This window comes from Acomys minous (genome assembly GCF_964271855.1).
Source record: "Acomys minous genome assembly, chromosome: 5".
In the NCBI taxonomy this organism is placed as follows: domain Eukaryota; kingdom Metazoa; phylum Chordata; class Mammalia; order Rodentia; family Muridae; genus Acomys; species Acomys minous.
This window is the reverse complement of record NC_140494.1, coordinates 103,893,557-103,913,674: the sequence shown is the minus strand read 5'-3', so window position 1 is coordinate 103,913,674 and position 20,118 is coordinate 103,893,557. Positions and strand designations below refer to the sequence as shown.

Here is a 20,118-nt window from a genome sequence, read left to right as displayed (position 1 = left end):
CTCCTTTTCTCAGTGACAACGAATCTCCTGTAACAACCTTTTTCTCTTTGTGAATACTTGAGACCAGACGGTATCTTAAAAAGGGTTGTGTTTCTAAAGCATGGTAGGTGCTTAATAAATGATACAAATAAATGATGAATGAGAGGATGAGGCAGCGGGTCCCAAGGGGACACAGAGGAGGGTAATATCCCAGAGTCCAGGATTGGGGGTGGGGGAGGGGCGGGCGAAACACTTAAAGGCAACTTCATTAAAGTCTGGCTCTGCCTGACCACGTAGGAGAGCAGCAGGAAGCCGTGGAAGAGGAGCTCCCGCAGCTCCTTATTGCTCTAAGCCTTTATATCACTTCCCGTTGTGCAAAAGCTTCCCGGACGCAGGCAGTTGGAGAGGGAGTTGAAAATTAGTGGCTCTGCCAAGCCTTTGCACCACACAAGTGCCCAGGATCCACTCTAGCTGGTCTGAATTTTTCTTCTTCCGAACTCCCTCGTTCACCTGAGAGGACAGGCCCTCAGTTCGTTCAAGGAGGAGTGGTCAACGTGTCTTTGGAGTGTTCGCCAGGATACCTCTGATGGTCAGAGGGTAGCGGCTGATACTCGGCATGGGCTTCAGCTGGAAGCTGTACAAGGGCATTCCTTTGCATCGTGGGTTTGATGCCAACTTCTTTAAAGATTTCGACGTCTGTGTCCTCATTTGTCTTCTGCTGTAACAGGTTGCTCCATTAAACTGACAGCTGCAGAACCGGATGTTGGCTTGCATATGGGACAGCTCCGCGGCCAAGATGTCCCCAATCGTCTGAACTGGCAGCTTCTCACCCGCAAGTTTTCTTCCGCAGACTGCTAGCGGACCAATCACCACCTCAAAGAGGAGGGGCTTTATAAATATATTTCCACCCCTCTCATTGGAAACTATGTCTTCAGGCGCCGTTCAAAAAGACCAATGGTTCGCCGACATTTCTGCCACTGCCCCTCACCGATTGGTCACAGGCTATAGTCCCGCCTCCCACTTGCCCCACCCCTTCGCACACAAGATGGCGGCGCCCAGTGGAGCGGAGGCCGCGCTTGGGCTTTGCCGAGGCTGACTCCCTGTCCGGTTCTCCCTTTGGGTGCCAGTCGCCGCGAGCGGGAGGACAGGGGCCGGGCGGGGACAGGGGCACCTGCGTGGCTGGACCGCGAGCCCGCGCCCAGCCTGCGCCGCCCCCACCCGGCCCCGGCCCGGCCTTTCCAGATCCCGTTCCATCTTTCCAGGTGTCCTCCCGGTCTGACCCGTTGCCCGGCCTTGTGTGCCGCTCCAGGCTTCTAAAGCTGAGGTACTTGCTCCAGTCTGGGCTCCCGTCACTGTAGAGATGATCCTCTTCTTCGTTCCGAAACAGCCCGCCTTCCAAACCGGGACTCCTTTCCCTCGTCTCAAAATCTTCCTTGTAACCCACTTTTTTAGACCGTCGTTCACATCCCTTCCAAATTAACCCCAAACTCTCCCCAATATTGGCAACCTTGACACCGCCTTCGCGGAGGAGCCAGCCTTCCTTTTGGCCTGAACTCCACAGCCCTATCATGGAGGCTGTGTACCTGGTCGTCAATGGGGTGGGCCTGGTGCTGGACTTGCTGACCTTGGTGTTGGATCTCAACTTCCTGCTCGTGTCGTCCCTCCTGGCGACCTTGGCCTGGCTTTTGGCCTTCGTCTACAACCTGCCACACACAGTACTGACTAGTCTACTGCACTTGAGTCGAGGGGTCCTGGTTTCTTTGCTGGCTTTGGTGGAAGCCTTGGTCCGGTTTACCGTAGGAGGATTGCAGGCCTTGTGTACCCTTTTCCATAGCTGCTGCTCCAGCTTGGAGAGCTTAAAGCTACTGGGGCACCTGGCCTCTCACGGAGCTCTGAGGAGCCGGGAACTACTGAACAGGGGCCTCCTCAACGTGGTCTCCAGTGGCCATGCTTTGCTGCGCCAGGCCTGTGACATCTGTGCCATTGCCATGAGCCTGGTGGCCTATGTGATCAACAGCCTGGTCAACATCTGCCTCATTGGCACGCAGAACTTCTTCTCCCTGGTGCTGGCCCTGTGGGATGCCGTGACCGGGCCTCTGTGGAGGATGACAGACCTGGTGGCCGCTTTCCTTGCTCACATTTCCAGCAGTGCGGTGGCCATGGCTATTCTCCTGTGGACCCCCTGTCAACTAGTGCTGGAGCTGTTGGCCTCATCGGTCCGCTTCCTGGCCAGCTCCGTGCTTTTCCATCTCACCGGTTTGGCGTTGCTGGCTTGCGTGCTGGCGGTGGCTTTGGCTGTGTTGCACCCGGACCTCACCTTGAGGCTGGCCACTCGAGCCCTCAATCAGCTTCATGCCCGCGCATCCTACCACCGCCTGCGAGAGGATGTCATCAGGCTGTCTCGCCTTGTCCTGAGTCTGGAGGCCTGGCACAGGATCTGGAGCCGGAGCTTACAGCTGGCCAGCTGGCCCAATTGGGGAGGAGCACCGGGGGCTCCCCAAGGTGGCCCGGGGAGGGTGTTTTCAGCCAGGACCCAGGGACAGGACACTCCTCCTGAAGCAGAGGAGGAGGAGGAGGAGGAGGTCGGGACCACCGGGACAGCACCTGCTAGAGGCCGGGAGAGACTCAATGACGATGAACCTACAGCAGGGCAAGACCCATGGAAGTTGCTGAAGGAACAGGAGGAGCGGAAGAAGTGTGTCATCTGCCAGGACCAGAGCAAGACTGTGCTGCTTCTGCCCTGCCGGCACCTGTGCCTGTGCCAGGCTTGCACTGAGATCCTCATGCGCCACCCTGTCTACCACCGCAACTGCCCGCTCTGCCGCCGTGGCATCCTGCAGACCCTCAATGTCTACCTCTGAAGATTCCCTCCCTCCCGCCTGCCCGCTGCGCCCCACACACACACACACACACACTAGGACAGCCTCAACATTTTTGCCTCTGGCTTTGGGCCCGAGTCTTCCTTGCCCAGGACGGCGACTCTGCCAAGCCTCAAGCCATATATCCAGGCCCTCGAGCTGGAATACTCTGGAAGACTCCAGTCTGGGTGGGACAGGGTGACAATGTCTCTGAACCCCGTGTGGGGCCTTGTGATGCTAAGGGTGGTGAGTATGGCACTCCGCAAGGGCCCTGAGACTCTGCGGTGGGCTCCTCTCCAGCCTGCCCGGGACCACCCAGATGCCTGCCTCTGGGGCCATCCTCTGCTTCTGGCTTTTTCTCTTGGAGTCTTTGGTCCTTTTCCCCCCAGGCCACACCACATCAGTGTCATTTGAGGATTTTGGCGACTCACGGGCCTTGGCGTGATCTTGATTTTTCTATTTTCTGTTATTTCTTGTTTTGGAGTGATCTTGAACCTTTATGTTCAGCCAGAGCCTCTGCCCTGGTGGGTCTGGGAGTAGATTCCCACAGGGGCCCTTAAAAGCCACTTCTGCCTGTCATTGTCTCTTAAAGACTCCCAACTTGACCAGAACCTGGGGTCAGGAGTTTATCCCTGGGTACAGGGGCACAGCTACACCTGGCTTTGGGACCATTTACCCTCAGGCTCCATGGGGGTCCTCAGAAGGAATAACCAGATCTCTACTTACTCCCACATGGCATAGAACATGGCATTCCTCCTGGGCTCTCTCTGACATCAGGGAGGGCATTCCGCACATTTCACTAGGGTCCAAACGGGGCCAGGCCTCAGGGGGCCGTGCTCCCGTAGATCAGCCTGCCCAGTTTCTATTAATAAAGTTCTGTTGACAGCTCTTACCGTGTGGTCCTTGCAAGTGCCAGCAGGTGCTGCCTGGGGTCTTTTGAGCCTGGCTAGGGTAAAAAGTGAGCATCTGGATTGCTGAGCTAGGGTGGGGATGAGGTGATACGGGGTGGTCAGCTTTGCTGAGAGAGAGGAAAGCCCACAGCAAGAAACGGCTTAGTGCTCACCCTTGTGGCCAGCCCTGCCGCTGCCATGGTTCTGGAACAGCCTTTTCTGTACTGCATTAAGTCCTTGTGAGCGGATTGTGAACTTGTCCCTGTAGCCAACTCTTCTGTGTTCCTGCAGGCACCCAAGGGCACAACAGAGCCTGCTGTCTGGAAGCCAGTCTGCCCTCCAATTCCTGGAGCAGCTGGCGTTTGTCTGCTTTTTGTTTTTTCAAGACAGGGTTTCGCCTTGGCCGTCTTGGAACTCACCCTGTAGACCAGGCTGGTCTTGAACTCACAGATCCACCTACCTCCACCTCCCAAGTGCTGGGATTAAAGGCTTGTCTTATTTCGTGTCTTGGTACAGGGCCTGGTACTGTGATGGGGTGGAGTGTGGTGGGACCTTTTGCTGGAGCTGGAGCCTACAGGCCTATTTGGAAGACACAAGAAGCCTAGAACCCTTTGATGCGGCTCCCCTCCCACAGACAGCAGGACATTAGGGGCACTTAACTGTAATTTTATGCTGCACCTAGAAACACTGTGTCCAGACGGAGGAGGAGGTGCTGGGTCCTGAAGGAGTTCCCTCCACTCTGCTTTGAGGGGTTGAGCAATTGGGATTAACAAACCTGGGTGTTTGTTAGTCATTAGTCTGAGCCTGTTAAACTGAGTGTCACAGGAGGTGGGCCTGTGGCCAGCCTCAGACTTTATGGCTTTGCCCACCCATCACAGTGGAAACAAGTTCTCCACCTCAGAATTGGAGGCCTGTGGCAAGGCTGCCCCCTCACCCCCAACTCCCCAACCCCTAGGGGAGGTAAGCCGACCGAAGCCTGGCTCCTTCCAGTCTCTGTTTAGTGTGGAGGGTAAACATTTTATTAGGGAAGATAAACTTCCCGGGCTGGGGCCCAAGGACCTCCTCTTCCACTCCCGTCTGGAATTCTTTCTGTAGGCCGACCTTAATATCCTTTCCCCTAGCCATCTTAGCTCAGACCTTAAATCATTGTTGCAGTCCGGAGCTTGGTCGCCCTCTTGTGGTCATCTCAGGAACTACTTGTCTCTGGGTGGGAGTGACAGCAATGGCTTTCCAGTTATCTAAGAAAGCAGGGGTCTTTATCCACGATCTGACATGCAAGAGAGGGCACCCATGATCGAAAGTCCCTAGTCCTTTTTTTTTTTTTACACCATACAGTGGCAGCTCCCATTTGGTTTAGCATCTCTCAATTAGGAAATTGTCACTCTCTGGGTGGTCATAGCCCTAAGTCAGAAGGGCAATCCGTGCTCAAGTAATCCTGCTCACAAGTCTACTTAACTAGGTGGCAGCCCTGTGGAGCCAACCGTTCTAGGTCTGCTTGCTTATATCTCCACCTCATGGCTCCATCCGACCCAGGGACCCCTCAGAAGAAAGGCAGAAACCAGTGGGAGGTTTTTAGGTTTATTAAGTGACCTCTGAGAAAAAAGTCTGGCCCTGGGAGCAGGAGAGACGGAATCAAGGACCGAGAGGGGGCACAGGACTCGGACGGGAGCGTGCCACCTTGGAGTCCTGGGCAGGAATCCATAGTTGCCAGCCCAGCAACTATGCAGAGAGACCCAGCCACTGCTCCACACTGCCTGTCTTGACCTCGGACAGCCTCTGTCTCCATTCTTTGCCAGCAGTGGTGTCCCCCCTCCCTTCCCCAGCCATTCACAATATTCCAGGGGGGCCAGCCCTCCTGGTATACATCTGTCGGTGTCACACCTCACACCCTCCTCTAGGAGCAAGTGCCAGCTCCGGGTTCACTATATTTTAAGCGAAGACTGGGGAGCTGTGCCAGTCAGAATAGACGAGAAATCCAGAAAAGGTGCTGTCTGTCTTGATGCTGGCATAGATGCCAATGTAATCACCCACGCCCACCTGCACCCACACCTGGTCCTCAGGCTCCAGCCTTACCATAGCACCCCCCGAGAGCGAGGCTGGCTTGGGCCACCCCCCGAAAAACTGGAAGAAAGAGGCGATGGACTGGCCATTTTTTACAAGATCGAACTGCAAGCTGGCCCGGTAGACCGTGGCGTGAACAGCGAAGTAGTAGACACCAGGCACTTGGCAGGTGAACTTGCCCGTAGTGGCATCGTAATGTCCCTGTTCATTCAGCAGCACGCGGTCGAAGGGTAGGGGTGTGTCGGCTGGCGGAGGTACCCGGCTCTCCGAGCGCTTGGCACTGAAGGCTGATCGCGGGGGCACCGAGCACTCCCCAGCAGGCCCGATAGCCCCCACCGGACCTGCCTCTCCACGGGGCCCGGGCTCCCCACGTGGCCCAGGCAGTCCTGCACGGGGTGGAGAGGGAGAAATTAGGAGCCACAGCTGAATGCAGAAGGGTGACTCCATTGACCATTTCTAAACCTCCCAGCCTCCTTGGCTATTTGCCTCCTGCTAAGAGCAGCTCTGAAGTGCAGAGTAGAAAGATCAGGATTTCTGACTCCCGTGGAGCTGACTCACTCGCCTCCACCCGCAGCTCACTTCGCCCCACATCAGCCTACTGGAATGGAGAGGGAGTAGCGCCCCCTGGTGGGGCCTATGAACTCCAAAGGATCCACCAGACCAGCTGCCACGCTCACTAGGATGTCCCCATGCACTGCTACTAAGATGACTTCTTACCAGGCCTCCCGCCCTCGCCTTTCTCGCCCGGAGCTCCAGGGGCACCGTCGCGGCCGTCACGGCCATCACGGCCAGGGAGGCCTTGGATGCCATGGTGGCCTGGTGTGCCTGGGAGGCCGGGCTGCCCGGGACACAGGCTGGGGATCTTGTTGTCATCCAGTGGAGGAGAGCCTGACACCAGGCCCAGAAGCAACAGGGCAAGAAGTGGTCTCATGGTGGTGACCCCAAAGGCCCGGATGCCAGGATCCTCTTGTAGTCTGTGGGCTGGGCAGGACCAGAGTTGGAACTCAGAATCTTGGGACCCACCTCGTGCCCCAGCAGGTCCCCGCTCCACAGACATGCCTTTGGGGGTGAGCTTAGTGTGACAGGCTAAAGATGGGGGTGCTCCAGGCCAAGAACTGGGAAAGGAAAGACAAGCCCTTCCTCCCTCGTCCCCTAGCTGGCGCCCAGACTTTCCCACAGTTCCCTCCCCTCTCCCCCCTCCCTTCTGCCAGACTCACCCCCTCCCGGCTCCCCTGCTCCCCCAACTACTCCGATCTGAATGGCTTCTTCAGACCCTCCAGCTGGCTCTGTTCCCACTCCTACCCCAACTAGGCAGCCCCTGCCCTTGCTGACTGACTCCCAGCTTCGGGCTGATCCTTTGCCGGCTCAACAGCGCTCCTCCCAGACTCCTAGCGGAAACCAGTTGTTCAGGGCCCAAGAGCTCCGGGGCTGGGAAATAGCAGGGAATTAACTCGTGGTGTCGCTCGGCGGCCGGCCAAAGTTGTGGGGGTGTAGGGGGTGTGGAGAAAGGAGGGGGTGGAGAGAGACTTGAGCCTGCATTACAGAGACGCTGAACTGTGTGACAGACACTTGGGGCTCCAGTTCCCAGGAGCAGGAGGGAGGGATGGGGCAGTGACAGAGACCAAGGTCAAGACTAGTGTGTTTGGGCCGGGTGGGGTGAAAAACTGGATTAGGAGAGAGAGTCTGGAGTGAAGAATTCCAAAACCAGAGGACCTCCAGGCTTAGATTAGGTTCCCGCCACACCGGTGGGCACTTAATACAGCTCTGTTGACTAAATGAAAAAGCTGAAGGTCAGGTGACAGTGACCGTAAATAAGTGGAAAAGGGGCAGGCAGAAGACAGGGTCAGAGACTTGGATAGGAAGTCTGCTAGGCTGTCCAATAACACAGTATGAGGCCTGGCCACTGCCTAGGGCTGTCTTGGCAAATAAGAGCACGGGGAAGGTGCAGGGGAGATGGTGTAGGTCAGAGTTGGAACTGGTCCCTCTCCTCCCTGGGAAGCACCAGAGAGGATGAGCAGAGTCCCACGCAGGCACGCACACACGCACACACGCACACACGCACGGCCAGGTCACTCTTCCCTTTCTTTTCTGCTTGCCCACCCATATAGGTAGGGGGATGGGCAGACAGAGGGTAGGGCCTGGCTTCAGGTCAGGGCTGGGCACAAGCTTCCAGGCTAGCTGCCTCAGGCAGCCTGTTGCAGTTGAAGGGCCAGGGGGTGCCTAGGAGTGCCAGGCTAGACTGGCACTGTTGTTCTGCCTCCTGGCAGACAGAGCGGCAAGGGGGTAGGATAGTGCCCAGTGGGGTGCAGTGGGGTACAAGCAGCCCGCAAAGAAACCTCCGGAACATCTGGTAGCAAGGTAGACTTGTCAGACTCTGTGGGAGGAAGAGACAGCCCTCAGGCGTCCAGTCCCAGTGTACCCACCCCTTCCTGCAACCTCCCTCGTCTCGGCCCCAGCACCTTGTAGCCTCTGAGGATGCTGATCACCTCGGCCTGGGTGGCCAGGCCCACCCAGATGTTAGGGAAGGCTGTGGTACTGTAGCTTAGCCCAAGGCACATCTCCACCTGAACAGGTTCACAAGCCAGCTCTGTAAGGGGGTGAAGGTTGTGTCACTGGGGGTTGGAGGAGAGGGGGAGGGGGGCAAGACACTGCCTGGCCCTGGGTCATTGTCTCCACAGGGGTCCAGTCTGAGTATCTCAAGAGGCAACCACAGAGTGGTTTCACACACTCCAAGGAGGCCCGCTGTTTCCCAAAGCCTGTGTTTGCCAGCCTCTGCATTGTAGAGGGCCCCCTGATCTTAGGGACTATGGGGAAACCACTGGGGACCACTTCTAACATGTGACCTGTAAAGTAGGCTGTGGAGAGGGGCTCAGGCCGACAAAGTTGGTAAGTCTCAAAGCCCCTACCACTGACGGCTACATTCCCATGTCCCTTGCAGGTGACACTAGCGTACAATGCCACCACTGGCAGAGACTCTGTGAAGCGGTCCCAGGATGAGCAGAGAGAGGCCCAGCATGAACTTATCAAGGAAGAAGGAAAGGAACACGAAGAAAGCATGGTAGAGAATCCAGCCTGTTCTGGCCAGCGGGACTTGCTCACAAGTACAGCTCTTTACCTGGTTGTGGGAACAATTGGCCGCTGCAATTGTCATTGCTGTCATTTGCACAGTCTCTCCATAAATCACACATCCACCGCAGATCCCTACATCCTCCATCCTGGCAGAACTCTCTGGGCCCACAAAAGTCTGTGGGCACAGGGGCGTGACAGTGCCCTAGGGCATGCCTGTACCCACTGCCCTCCGGGGTACCCTTTAAGAATCTCTGTTGCCCACACCCGCCTGCCCAGGGGCACCTACTCTCTGTAGTATTGATGGCTTGGTAGGTGGCGTAGAAGCCCCCGCTGTTGATACCAAGATCAGTCTTGAAGATTACAGCCAGCTGGTGCTTCGAGGAGACCAGGTGGGGTGGTGGCTCTGCTCCACAGAACCTGCCCAGGGCAGAAAATATATCCTGGCTCGGGCCACTCGCCAGGCCCTGGGGCTCTAAGCTGAGGCCTTGGCCATGTCTGGGGCCACAGGGGCCAAGACTGCTGATTCATGGCACTTAGGGGAAGGAAGGAGACATATGCTATTTGCTACAAAAAGTACGAAATGACTTCTTAAACTTGAGCCACTCTGAGATGGGGAGAGAGTCACGGAAGACGGGGGAAGGCAAAGACCATACAGATGGGAAGACTAGGACCAAGCAACTGCAGAGGCGAAGGGCCAGGCACAGGGAGAAAGCGTGAGCTGTTTCAGGATGCCAGCTGAAGACAGTGAAGCTGGCGACTCCCTTGAGCCTAGCATAGGGAGCCAGGCCTGCCGGGTAGGGGATGGGTTGCCCAGCGCGCATGCTCCCCCACCCCCATTAGTACCTGCCCAGGAAGCCGGAACCTGAGCTGTTGGCTTCGTACACCTCCACGTAGTCAAACCTGCACTCAGCCTGTGCTTCCAGGCTAAAGTTGAGGAACTGTAGTCTTATGCCGTATCCCACAGGCACCGAGAGGTACCATGTGCAAAGCTGGGGAAGGGTACACTACAGATGACTCATCGGGACCTTCGCCTGCCCCAGCCCTGACACGCAGGGGCCTCTTTGCCCTGAGCAGACTAGGCAGGGTGTGAGTGGCTGTTTCCTACCTCACTTTCCACTGGTGCCTCTTAAAATAGGAAGGGTCAATCAGGCATAGTGGTTTACACCTGTAATCCCAGTGCTTGGAAGGCAGAGTTCAAGGTCAGCCCAAGCTATATGTCAGGCTCCATAGCAGCCAAGGGGCAGCCATGGATACAGCTCACTTGGTAAAGAACTTGTCTGGCATGCACAAGCCCCTGGGGTTGACCCTCAACATGGAAAAAAAAAAAACCTCAGTAGGTGTGGGGGTACGGGCGAGGACATTGGGGTGCAAACCGTTAGTCCCAGGCCAGCCATGGCTACATAGTGAGATCCTGTCTCAAAATAAACAAAAACCCAAGCCTGGCATGGTGGCTCACACCTATAATCCAAGCATTCAGGAGGCTGGGGCAGGAGGATTCTCAGCAGTTACAAGATCAACATGAGCTACAGAGTGAGGCCTTGACTATATGTAAATAAATGCCTTTTCAAGTTGTCTGGTCCCTGAAATAGATGTGTTTACCCAGCATGGAAATCTCTGGTATACAGTTGGTGCTTAACAGGGGTTCCTTCTGGCCTGCATAAACTGGTTTTTACTAAGCACATTTTCCGGCATTCTGTTCCCAGGCACACTAACCTAGGCGCTGTGGTGTCCTACACCAGCTCCTGAGGGTGCTGCACTCACCTGTTGGTCAAGGTAGTGCTGTGGATAGTTGGGAGTAAAGAACACGCCGTGGAGCCCAGTCAGGTTCCCTCCACACCCTGTGGAGAAGCCAAATGGCTTATGAGTGACCAGGTGAGAAAATTCTGGGTCAGAGCAGGAGATCCCAGCCTGAACCCCGGACAGAGGCCTGAAGACGTATCTGCCCTGACCCAAGCTGGGCCTATACCGGGGATCTTGGCACTGCAGTTGGCCTCGTCGCTACCGTCGGCACAGTTGGTGATGCCATCACATACTAAGTCATGCTGCAGGCAGAGGAGCAGGTCACAGCGGAACTCATCAGGGGCACAGCTCCCTGGAGAAGGGCACAGGCCATCTGGAGTCGGAACCCCGCAGCCTTCTGGGAGTAGCTGAAGGGGAGGTGGTTGGCGACATGGGGGTGGGGGTGGGGAATCCACTTACAATGTCCGGGGGCTACAGCTTGGTACCAGGCCTGGAAACCAGACCCTTCCACATCGCCATCAGAGACGAAGGACACACGGAGGTGGCTGGTATTGGTGTTTAGTGTAGCAGGAGGCGTTTTACCACACACCCTGTAGAAAGCCAGGTTGGGGGTGGGGGTGGGGGTGGGGGTGGGGGTGGGGGTGGGATGGAGGATCCAAACTCAGGTAAGAAAGAGATCAGAGAGGCCGGTGACTTTTCCTAGGCCACACAACAAGGTACCGGCAAGGGAAGGGTCAGAGGTCAGCTCTGTTAATTTTCTTCCAGTCCTGATTTTTGCTTTAGCTTCTCATTTCTCTACCTTTCAGACAAGTGGGGTCCCCTAGAAGCAGAGGGACCCACCTGAGGAGAGGGCCTGCAGGCTCTGGGGTGATTTCCAAACGATCAAAAAGACAGGAGAGCACACTTTCTATGCTGAGGGCTTGAATCTTGAGCTGTATTGTCTGGCCTGTGGCTACCTGGATGTGCCAGACGCAGTGGCTGTGGGGCGGGTAAAGGTCTGGGTAGTTGGGGCTGCTGAAGAAACCCCTTGGACCAGGAAGGAGGCCTCCGCAGGCTGCAGGGGATGGAGATGAGAGTTCAGAGGTCACTAGAAAAGAAGCCTTTCTCCGACCTGCGAGGTTCCTTTTCCAGGCTTCCTCTCCCCCCATTGCCATCTTGGGCCTCCTCCAGAGAGCACCCTTGGGACTCACGGGTCTGGTGTGTTGGGCTCACGGCTGCTTCTTGCTGTCTGCTAGTTGCTGGGGAGGTGGTGAGGGTGGTAGTGTTGATGTTAGGGGTGGTGCTGGGAATGCTACCCATGGAGGTGGGCAGTGGGCTCTCGGTAGTTCTGAGGAGGGATGTAGTCTGCAACTCTGGGGGGGGGGCGGGAGGATAGAGCATTGTCATTCAGAAGAGCAGGTCCCTTGGGGGCTGGCAGAAAAGCTCATGGACTCACGATGTAAAGCCCTCCCAAGTCCTTACGAGCCAGGATGACAGCCACCAGTAGCCCCACCAGCAGGAGCAGTAGGCCACTGAGGAGCAAGATGCAAAGCCAGGAGAAGCGGCAGTCTGGTTGTAGCCCTCGGAGATGCTGGCCTGCAAGGGGGACACAGTGGGCTTTTGAGAGGCACCCCTGGGTGGGGTGTCCCTCACACCTCGCTCTCTCTTCTGCCCAAGCAACCCCTGATGGTTACCATGCCAGGGAGCTTGGTGGCTGCTGCTGGCATCTTTCTGTAAGGCCAGTGGAAGGCCTGCTTCAGGGTCAAAAGCAGGGTTGCAGAACTCTGTCTGGAATGGAAGGCAGTGACCTTTGAGCCAGCACAGGCAGGTTCACTGGGGACATGGGATCATGGAAAGTGGGTGCCATGAGGACCTTACCTTGCTTGACTCGGTTGCCTCTGGACAGAGAATGACATCAGAATAGTCCTTCATGGCTTGAGATTCTGCATGGCTTTCTGGAGATCCTGTGACAGCCCAAGACCCCCCCGAGGGTCCACTCCCTGGTCACAAGTCACCTATCAAAGAAGCAACCTTTGCTCTCAGAGGGACAGGGCTGTCGGGAGAGACCAGTTCTCTGGTTGCCTTTGGCAGAACGGTTCGAGCTCCGGGCCACTCTGTCTCCATGTGGGGGAGGGAACTGAGGCGAGAAGGAATTTACAAAAGGCACGGAATGGTCCTTAATCCAACTCAGCTGAGGATGCAGAGGTCAAGACCCCAGCACTGAACAGCAGTCCTTAAAGGCACAGGCAGCGGCTGTGGGCACCAGCAGAGAAGGCTAGGTGCTCTGTGGGGTGTGGGTAAGGGAGTCACCATGTCCCTCTTCCTCACCTTCCAGGAGTATGGAGGGAGCTCCTAGGGGTGGAGAACATGGCTGTAGGGTGCCTCAGGTGAAGAGAGACAGAGGCAGGGAGCAAATGCTCAAGGCAGGCTGCCTTCTAAGGGTCGCCGACAACGTTAGCAGCATACTACTACTCATCTGAGTGGCAAAGTTATTAGCTAACCCTGACCCTTTGGAAGAAGCTGTTTCTCCATCCTGGCTTTTTGTTTGTTTGTTAATTAGAGTCAGATTGTTCAGGTTTGAACTTTTTGTGCTAGGCAGGGATGACCTTGAACATTTTTTGTATTATGTACACACACACATACATACATACGCACACATTTATCAAGGCAAGGTCTCTCACCTGAGCCCAGAGCTTGCTTGAGCCTGCTTGTCTAGCCAACCAGCCTACTCCAGAGATCACAGATGGGGCTGCCACGCCTGACTGGCACTCACAGCACTTCCGTGAGTACTGGACATCTAAACGGCAAGTGTTTTACCTGTTAGGCCGTTTCCTCAGTAGGACCTGGAGCTTCGGATCCTCCTGTCTCTATTCCCCACGCTGCGTGAGCACCATGGTGTGTGGGTGTGGGGGTTGGGGGGGGCAGGGTATGGGAGGCAGGAGCAGGTGTAGGGGGAAGGCTGAACCTATGTGTGCTATATCAGCACTCTACCAACAGGAGCAACAGCCTCAACTCCATTTTTGGTAGTATTGTTGTTTTGTTTTGAGACAGGGTCTCTCTCGGTCGAAGCCAGCCTCAAACTTGGAGCCGTCCTCTTGCCTCAGCCTCCCGGCTGTTGGTAGTGAGTTTTCACATTTGGCTGGCAAAGGCCTCTGTTACATCCACTAGCTGTGCTACAAGAACAAGCAGAAAAGTGATCGCGCAGGAATGATGGCATGAGACTGAGGGCCTGGCTCCGACATCGGGGTCCCCAAGCCTGCAGGAGAAAGGGCCGGTGGGAGGGGATGGCTGGCAGTGTGGGCAGGTTGGGGGTGAAGTCTGCTTGTTGGTTCTGGTTGCTGTCATGGGGGTAGAAAGGAGTGTCCTCTCTCCGCCTGGCACAGCTGTTCCAGGGAGAAAGGCAAGGGACTTGCCACCCTATCTTGCTTTATCGCGGTGCTGGGCAGGGCTGAGAAACTGGAGGCGATGTCATACTCCTGGCTACTGCTTGTAGGATGTCTATCATGCTTTAGGCCCCAGGCAAGAGGTCTTACATATTGTTTTCTCTCTTTTCATACACAGCTCAGTGAGGGAGCACAGTCATTTTACAAAAGATGGTATTAAGGCTCTGAGATGCTAAGTAACATCCCCAAGGTTACAGCTGAAAAAAAAAATAAAATAAAGAGGTGCGTTAAAACAGAGCATGTGTTTTGTTTGGGATACAACCTATGAGGGGTCGAGTCCTGTTAGAAGGCTAGGAGGTGTGGACAGATCCTTGATCCTAAGACAGCTAGCTGTTCTGCACTCAGGAAAGAAGCCTTTCTCTAGATCCTCCATCTGCTTTCTCAGACACCTGCCTGCATCTTCCTGGGCGCTGAGCATGGAGTCCAGTATGGGCAGGGCCAGCTTTGGTAGCTTTAGGAGCAAGTGTCTTGAAGAGACCATGAGAGGCATTTTTTTGGGCCACAAGTCTTTGCCCATTCTGATTGGACCACACTGAGCAGTATCCCTAGCCATGGAAAGAGTTTGGAATAAAGAGCATGGTAGGGCACACCTTTAATCTCAGCACTCAGGAGGCAGATCTCTGTGAGTTTGAGACCAGCCTGGTATACAGAGTGAGCTCCAGGACAGCCAGGCATACATAATGAGACCGTCTCAAAAGTGAGGAAGAGGAGAGAGAGAGAGAGGGAGAGAGAGGGAGAGAGAGAGAGGGGGGGGGAGAAGAGGAGAGGAGAGAGAGAGAAACTAGGACCCACAGACTAGCCTGCACTGGTCCGTGGTGTAGCTGGTGAGTATGGGGGCTGAGCCCCTTGATTACTCACTGGAAGCTGCAGGTATCAGGCCTGGCTGGGTGATGAAATGGCACGATAGAGCTGTTCACTTCATCTTAGTAGCACATGACTTAGCAGGAGCAGCTTCAAAATGGGGCTCAGAGACTCCTCCTCTCCACCCTCAACTCAGACCGGATAGGATATCTTAGTCATGACTCAGTGGGGTAAAGGACAGCACAGTGGAACCCTGTGTGTATAGGGCCCATCACTTGCCTGGGGGGGCCATGACTGACCCCACAGCCATCAGTGATGAGCCACATCCCAGTTACCATGTCTTCAAGTTCACCCCTGTTAGGCTTATAGCAGCCAGGGGCCTTGAACTTGGCACAGGGGCTCCATGACTTGTTTCTTATTCTACAGATTGGTGTGGATGGGTCAGATGACCTGGGTATAGCCATGTACCTACCTGGTGCCTAGATTAGGGACAGCATGGACAACAGAAGAATGAAGACCACGAGAGAATTGTCTCCAAGGTCCTGAGGGTAACCCATGTAATCTACGAATGAGGAGCAGGCATTGCATCCTCCTCCTTTGTCACTTTTTTTTTTTTTGAGACATGGCCTTTATGTATATGACTGTGCCATGTGACCTATAGGGTGGGTCACTACGTGGGTTCCAGGGATTGAAAAAAATTTTTTTCGATAGAGTTTCTCCATGTAGCCTTGACTGTCCTGGACTCACTTTGTAGACCAGGCTGGCCTTGAACTCACAGAGATCCGCCTGCCTCTCTCCCAAGTGCTGGGATTAAAGGTGTGCGCCACCACGCCCGGCCCAGGGATTGAATTTGAGAGGATGTTTGGTTCGCTTCCTGATGAGAGTAGGACAGTTCTGCCGAGAATTCTGCCACCATTGCTGTCACCAATTCAACCAAAAGTCTTCAGATGGAGCCAGAGCCAGGTGAGATCCGCCCTGCTTCTGCCACAGCCAGGTGGAGTGCTGTTCGACAGGTCTTGAAGCCTCAGTGCCCTCACCGTCAAAATGACAGTATGGACAAGGCAGCCTCTAAGGTCCCATATCCAAAAACTATAAGTTGGGCTGAGCATCGATCAACAAAAAATTAAATCTGAGGCTGGAGAAGTGGCTAGTACCGTGCCAGATCCCCAATACAAGCAGATCTGTCTCTGTCCCTGCATTTGTTACTGGCTTGGCAAAGGCACTTGACTTAAATTTGATCCCTGAAACTGACATGGGGGAAGAAGAGAACTGACTGAAAAGTTCCACACACATACCGCGGTGTGCAACACTGTCCTCCTAGAATAAGTAAATGTAGAGACAAAAACAAAACAAAAACAAAAAAACCCAAGCTATAAACTGGGCCAGGAAACCACGGCTGTGTGAGTACCAACTCAAATGTGTGTTTGGAGGAAAAGTGGCTTAGAATGAGACTACCTGAGCAGCGACCTTCAGTTGGCTGAGGCCTGGAGGCCTACGGAGGGGGAGAGGCGCTTGTTCAAGGTCACAGCTGCAAAGGCAGCACCTCCTCTCAGTGAGGGCCTGTAGAACACTGGCTGAGAGCGATGAACTAATCCAAGTTGCTAGGAGGCAAAGCAGCTCGCAAAACAACGCAGACCATAGACTTGCTTGTGTTTGGGGTTTGGTGCAGTGCTGGGGACTGTTGCCATGGGGATGAGATGGCTAAGCTGCCAGCAAGGGCAAGGGCAAGGGCTTGAGTCCCTAATTCCTTACGGTCTGCTCTCTGGAGAACAGAATGCACAGGGTGGCTTCTACCACCACGGAAAAACTAGGCACTGTCAACTTGGCTGCAAGCCAATTTCTATTTAGTAGAGAATATATATTTTTTAATTTATCTTTTGTTTTTACCTGTGGCTGGCTGGGAGAAGCCATCAGCTTTGAGATCTCTCATCTTGGGTGGACAGGGGAGTCCAAGTTCCTCAAAGAGAAGTCATAGGGTTTGGTTTAAATCTTCTCATGCTGCTAGTGTGGTCTGCTGCATCCAGCCCCAGCCTAGCACACCAGAGGCCCTGGGTTCAAGCCCTAGTACCAACTAAAGTGGGATGGTGAGGGCACACAGGCCTTATGCAACGGAATCCCAGCCTCTGCAGGAGGAGAAGCTGGGGGCGCAGGCTTAGCTCATCCCAGGCCTCAGCTGGCTCGAGAGGTCACGTGGACTACATGAGCCTTTGCTACAGTGAGATTCTCAGGTTAGAATGCTGTCTTCCTAAATGAGGTGGGCCACACGGTAGCACTCGGGCACCAAGTGGGAACCAGGCGCTTGTGCCACAGCAGGGACGGCTGGACGAGACTGTTGTTTCCAAGTGTCCAGAGCAGTGAAGGCAGCTGGGAAGAGGGGCCCTGGTGCTCTGGTCTACACACATCAGGTCTTTTATAGAAATGTAAGCCAGGTGTGGTGGCTCGTGTACTTCATAGGCTACAGCAGGAGCACTGCTGTGAGTTCAAGGCTGGCCTGGTCTACAGAGACTGTATTTTAAAAGCAGGTTGGCTGTCCAGGTGGCTTTAGCAAGTAAAAGCACTTGTCCCAAAGCCTGGTGGCCTGCTTGATCCCTGGGTCCCACATGGCAGGAGAACCGACTCTGGCCCGGTGTCCTTGGACCTTCACAGGTGTGCACATGTAAATGTAAAAACATTAAAAAAAAAAAAAAAAAAAGGAGTTACCACCAGAGATGCCAATTTCCCCAGGTGTTTAGATTGCGCCCTTGCAGGATAATGTCCTCAGAAGATGCTGCTGAGGACTTTAGAAATGTGGTGTGCCTCATCTCTAAGCATTTTAGCTCAAAGAATTAAACCCATAATCACAAGGACAAACTCAACCTGCGAAGCCAGATGTGGAACATGGCACCTGAAATACATGCTACTTCAATGTAAAGAGTTTTAACAAGTGGGTAAGCTCCTAGGATACGGCACTTGGAGCTGAAGCAGTGAGCTGCCGCCCTCCCTGTGCTAGCAACACTCCCGGGACGTAAGCCCCTCCCAAATCAAGACTGTCAGGTCACCAGCTTCTTTCTCAAAGCTATTTATTCTGTACAAGGCTCCTCTGTACATTAGACATTCCACTCTTGCTTACACAGTAAACAAGTGTACACAGCCCTTGGGCTCAGGTTCACAGGTCTTCCCTAGAGAAGGGCACCAGGCCAGGTAAACTCAGGGTGTCTTTCTCAGGTCCCTCGCCCTGGGAACACTCAAGCACTCCAGGTTCTGAGGGCATGAGCCAGGCCCACCTGTGGGGTGTGCAAAATGCCTTAGTGATGAACAGCTTGGCTCTTGGGGGCAGCATGGAGTTTTGTCTGATGTCCTGGCAAAACCCAGCCCACGGCCAGTCATACAAGACATCCTCATAACATGCGGGTTCGCACTCCCGGGGTAGGACCAAAGACTGATGCCAAGAGGGGGTAAGGGGTGGCGTGGGTGTCCCTGAGAAGAGCTCAGTCCAGAGGGCCTTTGTCTAAGAGACTCTGAGAAAGGGACAGGTGGCAGGGAGCTTGGAGGATAAGGACATGAAGAGAATAAATTAAAGGGGAGGTATAGGGACAAGGGGCCTGTGCTGTCCTTCAAACAGCTGAGGAGCAGACCTGGGGCGGGTCAGAGGGTGGCAGGAAGAACCTGATACACTATCTTAAGAAATATCCTTTACCTGCTTCCCTCTTAACCACTGTGATGTACAAGAAGCCAGGGCAAGGGTGGGACCTCATTTCCCCAAGTGGCTTTCAACATGGCACCGGGATAAAGGGAAGCAGCAGAGAGATCTCAAGAAGGGGAAGTTACCCCCTGGTCCCCAAATGCTATAAGGCACAATTCTTGGAGGCAACTAGATTCCATCCAAAATATTAAAAAAAGAAAAAAGAGAGAGAGGGAAAGAAAGAAAGAAAGAAAGAAAAGGGAAAAAAACCTTCAAAACAGAAAATTTTAGATCCTAGGTCTACTGTGACTATGCTTGGGCCTGGCCAACACTCACCTAGCACCACAGGGGGCTAGTATTAGAAAAGCTGTGTTTGGACAAGGAAAATAATAACAATTAAAAAAAAAAAAAAAACAAAGCAAAAACAGAGGGCCAGCCCAATGTCCCAGCTGTGAAGAGGTGTGAAGGACGGCATCTCCAGTCAGAACACGTTTGTTACAGTTCATTAAAAAACAAAACAAAAACAAAAACAAAAAAAAAAACAAACTTGGGCTTTTGAAAACCCAAACCAGCTTTTTTCAAAGATGTCCCCCTCATTTGTACCCCTGGACTTAGCAGCGTTAAGAGGGCTCTTGGCTCATGGGTGTTTCCTCTCTGGACTGGTGAGCAGGTCCAGGGTAAAGGGGTGGGGGTGGGGGGGAACTCCGAGGAGGCTCCTCCCTAGCTCCATCCAGCAGAGATGCTACCAGCAGGCTCCAGATGGCGCTGTCCTCCCAGAAGGTGTGGTGCTGGAGAGAGGGCAGCAGGTGGACTGATCTCCCCACAGACCGCTGTTGTTTATGACACACAGGAAAAAAAAACAAAAAACAAAAACAAAAACAAAAAAACCACAGGCTTAAGAATGCAAATAAGAGAAGCAGAGGGGTCGAGGAACACTGCTGACTGTGTCTGCATCAGTCCGTCTTTCCCGACAGGCCGTGGCTCAGGGGCTCCGGGCTCCTGGCTCCAGACCCTGACCAGGCTGTATCAACTTCTGCTCGGCAGCTTTATTTTATGTTTATTTTTCTCTTACTTGTCAGGACTTTGCTGTTGTTTTTTAGTGGTTTTTTTTTTCTGAATTTTTAAAAAACTTAGGACGTGGGGCCACCACAGGGAAGAGGGAAGGGCTGTAGCTCCTCAATGCTACATACGGGAGGGTGGACTGGCCAGTTCATAGAAGAGCAAGTAGGCGTCGCTGGTGCGCACTTGGCTGGAGGACATCGGTGTGACACTGTGGAAAGAAGAGGGCAGAGTCAGAGCCTGTCAGGGAGGGCTGGCCATGCCAAGTTAACCTCTGCCTCTGTCCTTGGGAGGTTTTCTTGTTTTGTTTGTTGGTTTGTTTGTTTTTTAAATGTGTATATGGTATGAGTGCAGGTGTCCATGGCGACCAATGGCAAGTCCTGTTCTCTGTAATAGTAGTAAGAGCTCTTAACCGCTGAGCTATATTTTCAGTGCCACCCCCCACCCCTTGTTTGAGACAGGGTCTCACATAACCCAGGCTGACTTCAAACTCACTAAGTAGCTGAGGATGACCTTGAACTCCTGACCCTCTTGCCTTCACCTCTTAGGTGTTTGGTTACAGCTGTGTGCTACTGTAC

The 20,118-nt window shown here is 54.2% G+C and overlaps 4 protein-coding genes across 11 annotated transcripts in view; 1 reads left to right on the top strand and 3 right to left on the bottom strand.

Moving 5' to 3' along the window:
* The first annotated feature begins 281 nt into the window (after positions 1-281).
* Positions 282-3,725, top strand: RNF26 (ring finger protein 26). Its single transcript, XM_084783615.1, has one exon. The coding sequence runs from the start codon at positions 1,548-1,550 to the stop codon at positions 2,838-2,840; it is 1,293 nt and encodes a 430-aa protein (XP_084639741.1). The 5' UTR covers positions 282-1,547; the 3' UTR covers positions 2,841-3,725.
* Positions 3,726-5,291: 1,566 nt separating this feature from the next.
* On the bottom strand, positions 5,292-7,246 carry C1QTNF5 (C1q and TNF related 5). Of its 2 annotated transcripts, none has more exons than XM_084782625.1 (3): positions 7,091-7,246; positions 6,506-6,769; positions 5,292-6,174 (listed from the first exon to the last, which is right to left on the bottom strand). In XM_084782625.1, exons 2-3 carry the CDS (start codon positions 6,717-6,719, stop codon positions 5,657-5,659), a joined length of 732 nt encoding a protein of 243 aa, XP_084638751.1. In that variant the 5' UTR covers positions 6,720-6,769; positions 7,091-7,246; the 3' UTR covers positions 5,292-5,656. The 2 variants fall into 2 exon arrangements, with proteins under 2 accessions (XP_084638751.1, XP_084638752.1); XM_084782626.1 differs by having other exon boundaries at positions 7,006-7,156.
* Positions 7,247-7,437: 191 nt separating this feature from the next.
* On the bottom strand, positions 7,438-12,808 carry MFRP (membrane frizzled-related protein). 3 transcript variants are annotated; one of them, XM_084782623.1, is made up of 13 exons: positions 12,455-12,806; positions 12,271-12,364; positions 12,059-12,193; positions 11,788-11,949; positions 11,438-11,651; positions 11,057-11,187; positions 10,824-10,949; positions 10,619-10,695; positions 9,701-9,846; positions 9,144-9,274; positions 8,904-9,032; positions 8,248-8,375; positions 7,438-8,162 (listed from the first exon to the last, which is right to left on the bottom strand). In XM_084782623.1, exons 1-13 carry the CDS (start codon positions 12,506-12,508, stop codon positions 7,938-7,940), a joined length of 1,752 nt encoding a protein of 583 aa, XP_084638749.1. In that variant the 5' UTR covers positions 12,509-12,806; the 3' UTR covers positions 7,438-7,937. The 3 variants fall into 3 exon arrangements, with proteins under 3 accessions (XP_084638749.1, XP_084638750.1, XP_084638748.1); XM_084782624.1 differs by having other exon boundaries at positions 12,059-12,172; positions 12,455-12,805; XM_084782622.1 differs by having other exon boundaries at positions 8,904-9,274; positions 12,059-12,172; positions 12,455-12,808.
* A 5,054-nt stretch (positions 12,809-17,862) lies between these two features.
* Positions 17,863-20,118, bottom strand: part of USP2 (ubiquitin specific peptidase 2) — a 29,973-nt gene continuing 27,717 nt past the window's right edge. For all 5 annotated transcript variants that reach the window (XM_084783603.1, XM_084783604.1, XM_084783605.1 and 2 more), the window contains one exon: positions 17,863-19,751. In XM_084783603.1, the coding sequence (XP_084639729.1) occupies positions 19,664-19,751 (88 nt within the window). In that variant the 3' untranslated portion in view covers positions 17,863-19,663. The remainder of the gene's footprint in view (positions 19,752-20,118) is intronic.

Coding starts and splice junctions, on each gene's coding strand:
- RNF26 (XM_084783615.1), top strand. CDS start 1,548: ATGGAGGCTGTGTACCTGGTCGTCAATGGGGTGGGCCTGGTGCTGGAC.
- MFRP (XM_084782622.1), bottom strand. CDS start 12,508: ATGAAGGACTATTCTGATGTCATTCTCTGTCCAGAGGCAACCGAGTCA. Junction 11,950..12,058: donor GGTGGCTGTCATCCTGGCTC/GTAAGGACTTGG, acceptor CCCCCCCCCCAG/AGTTGCAGACTACATCCCTC. Junction 9,847..10,618: donor AGCACTACCTTGACCAACAG/GTGAGTGCAGCA, acceptor ACCCTTCCCCAG/CTTTGCACATGGTACCTCTC.
- C1QTNF5 (XM_084782625.1), bottom strand. CDS start 6,719: ATGAGACCACTTCTTGCCCTGTTGCTTCTGGGCCTGGTGTCAGGCTCT. Junction 6,175..6,505: donor AGGCGAGGGCGGGAGGCCTG/GTAAGAAGTCAT, acceptor CACCCCGTGCAG/GACTGCCTGGGCCACGTGGG.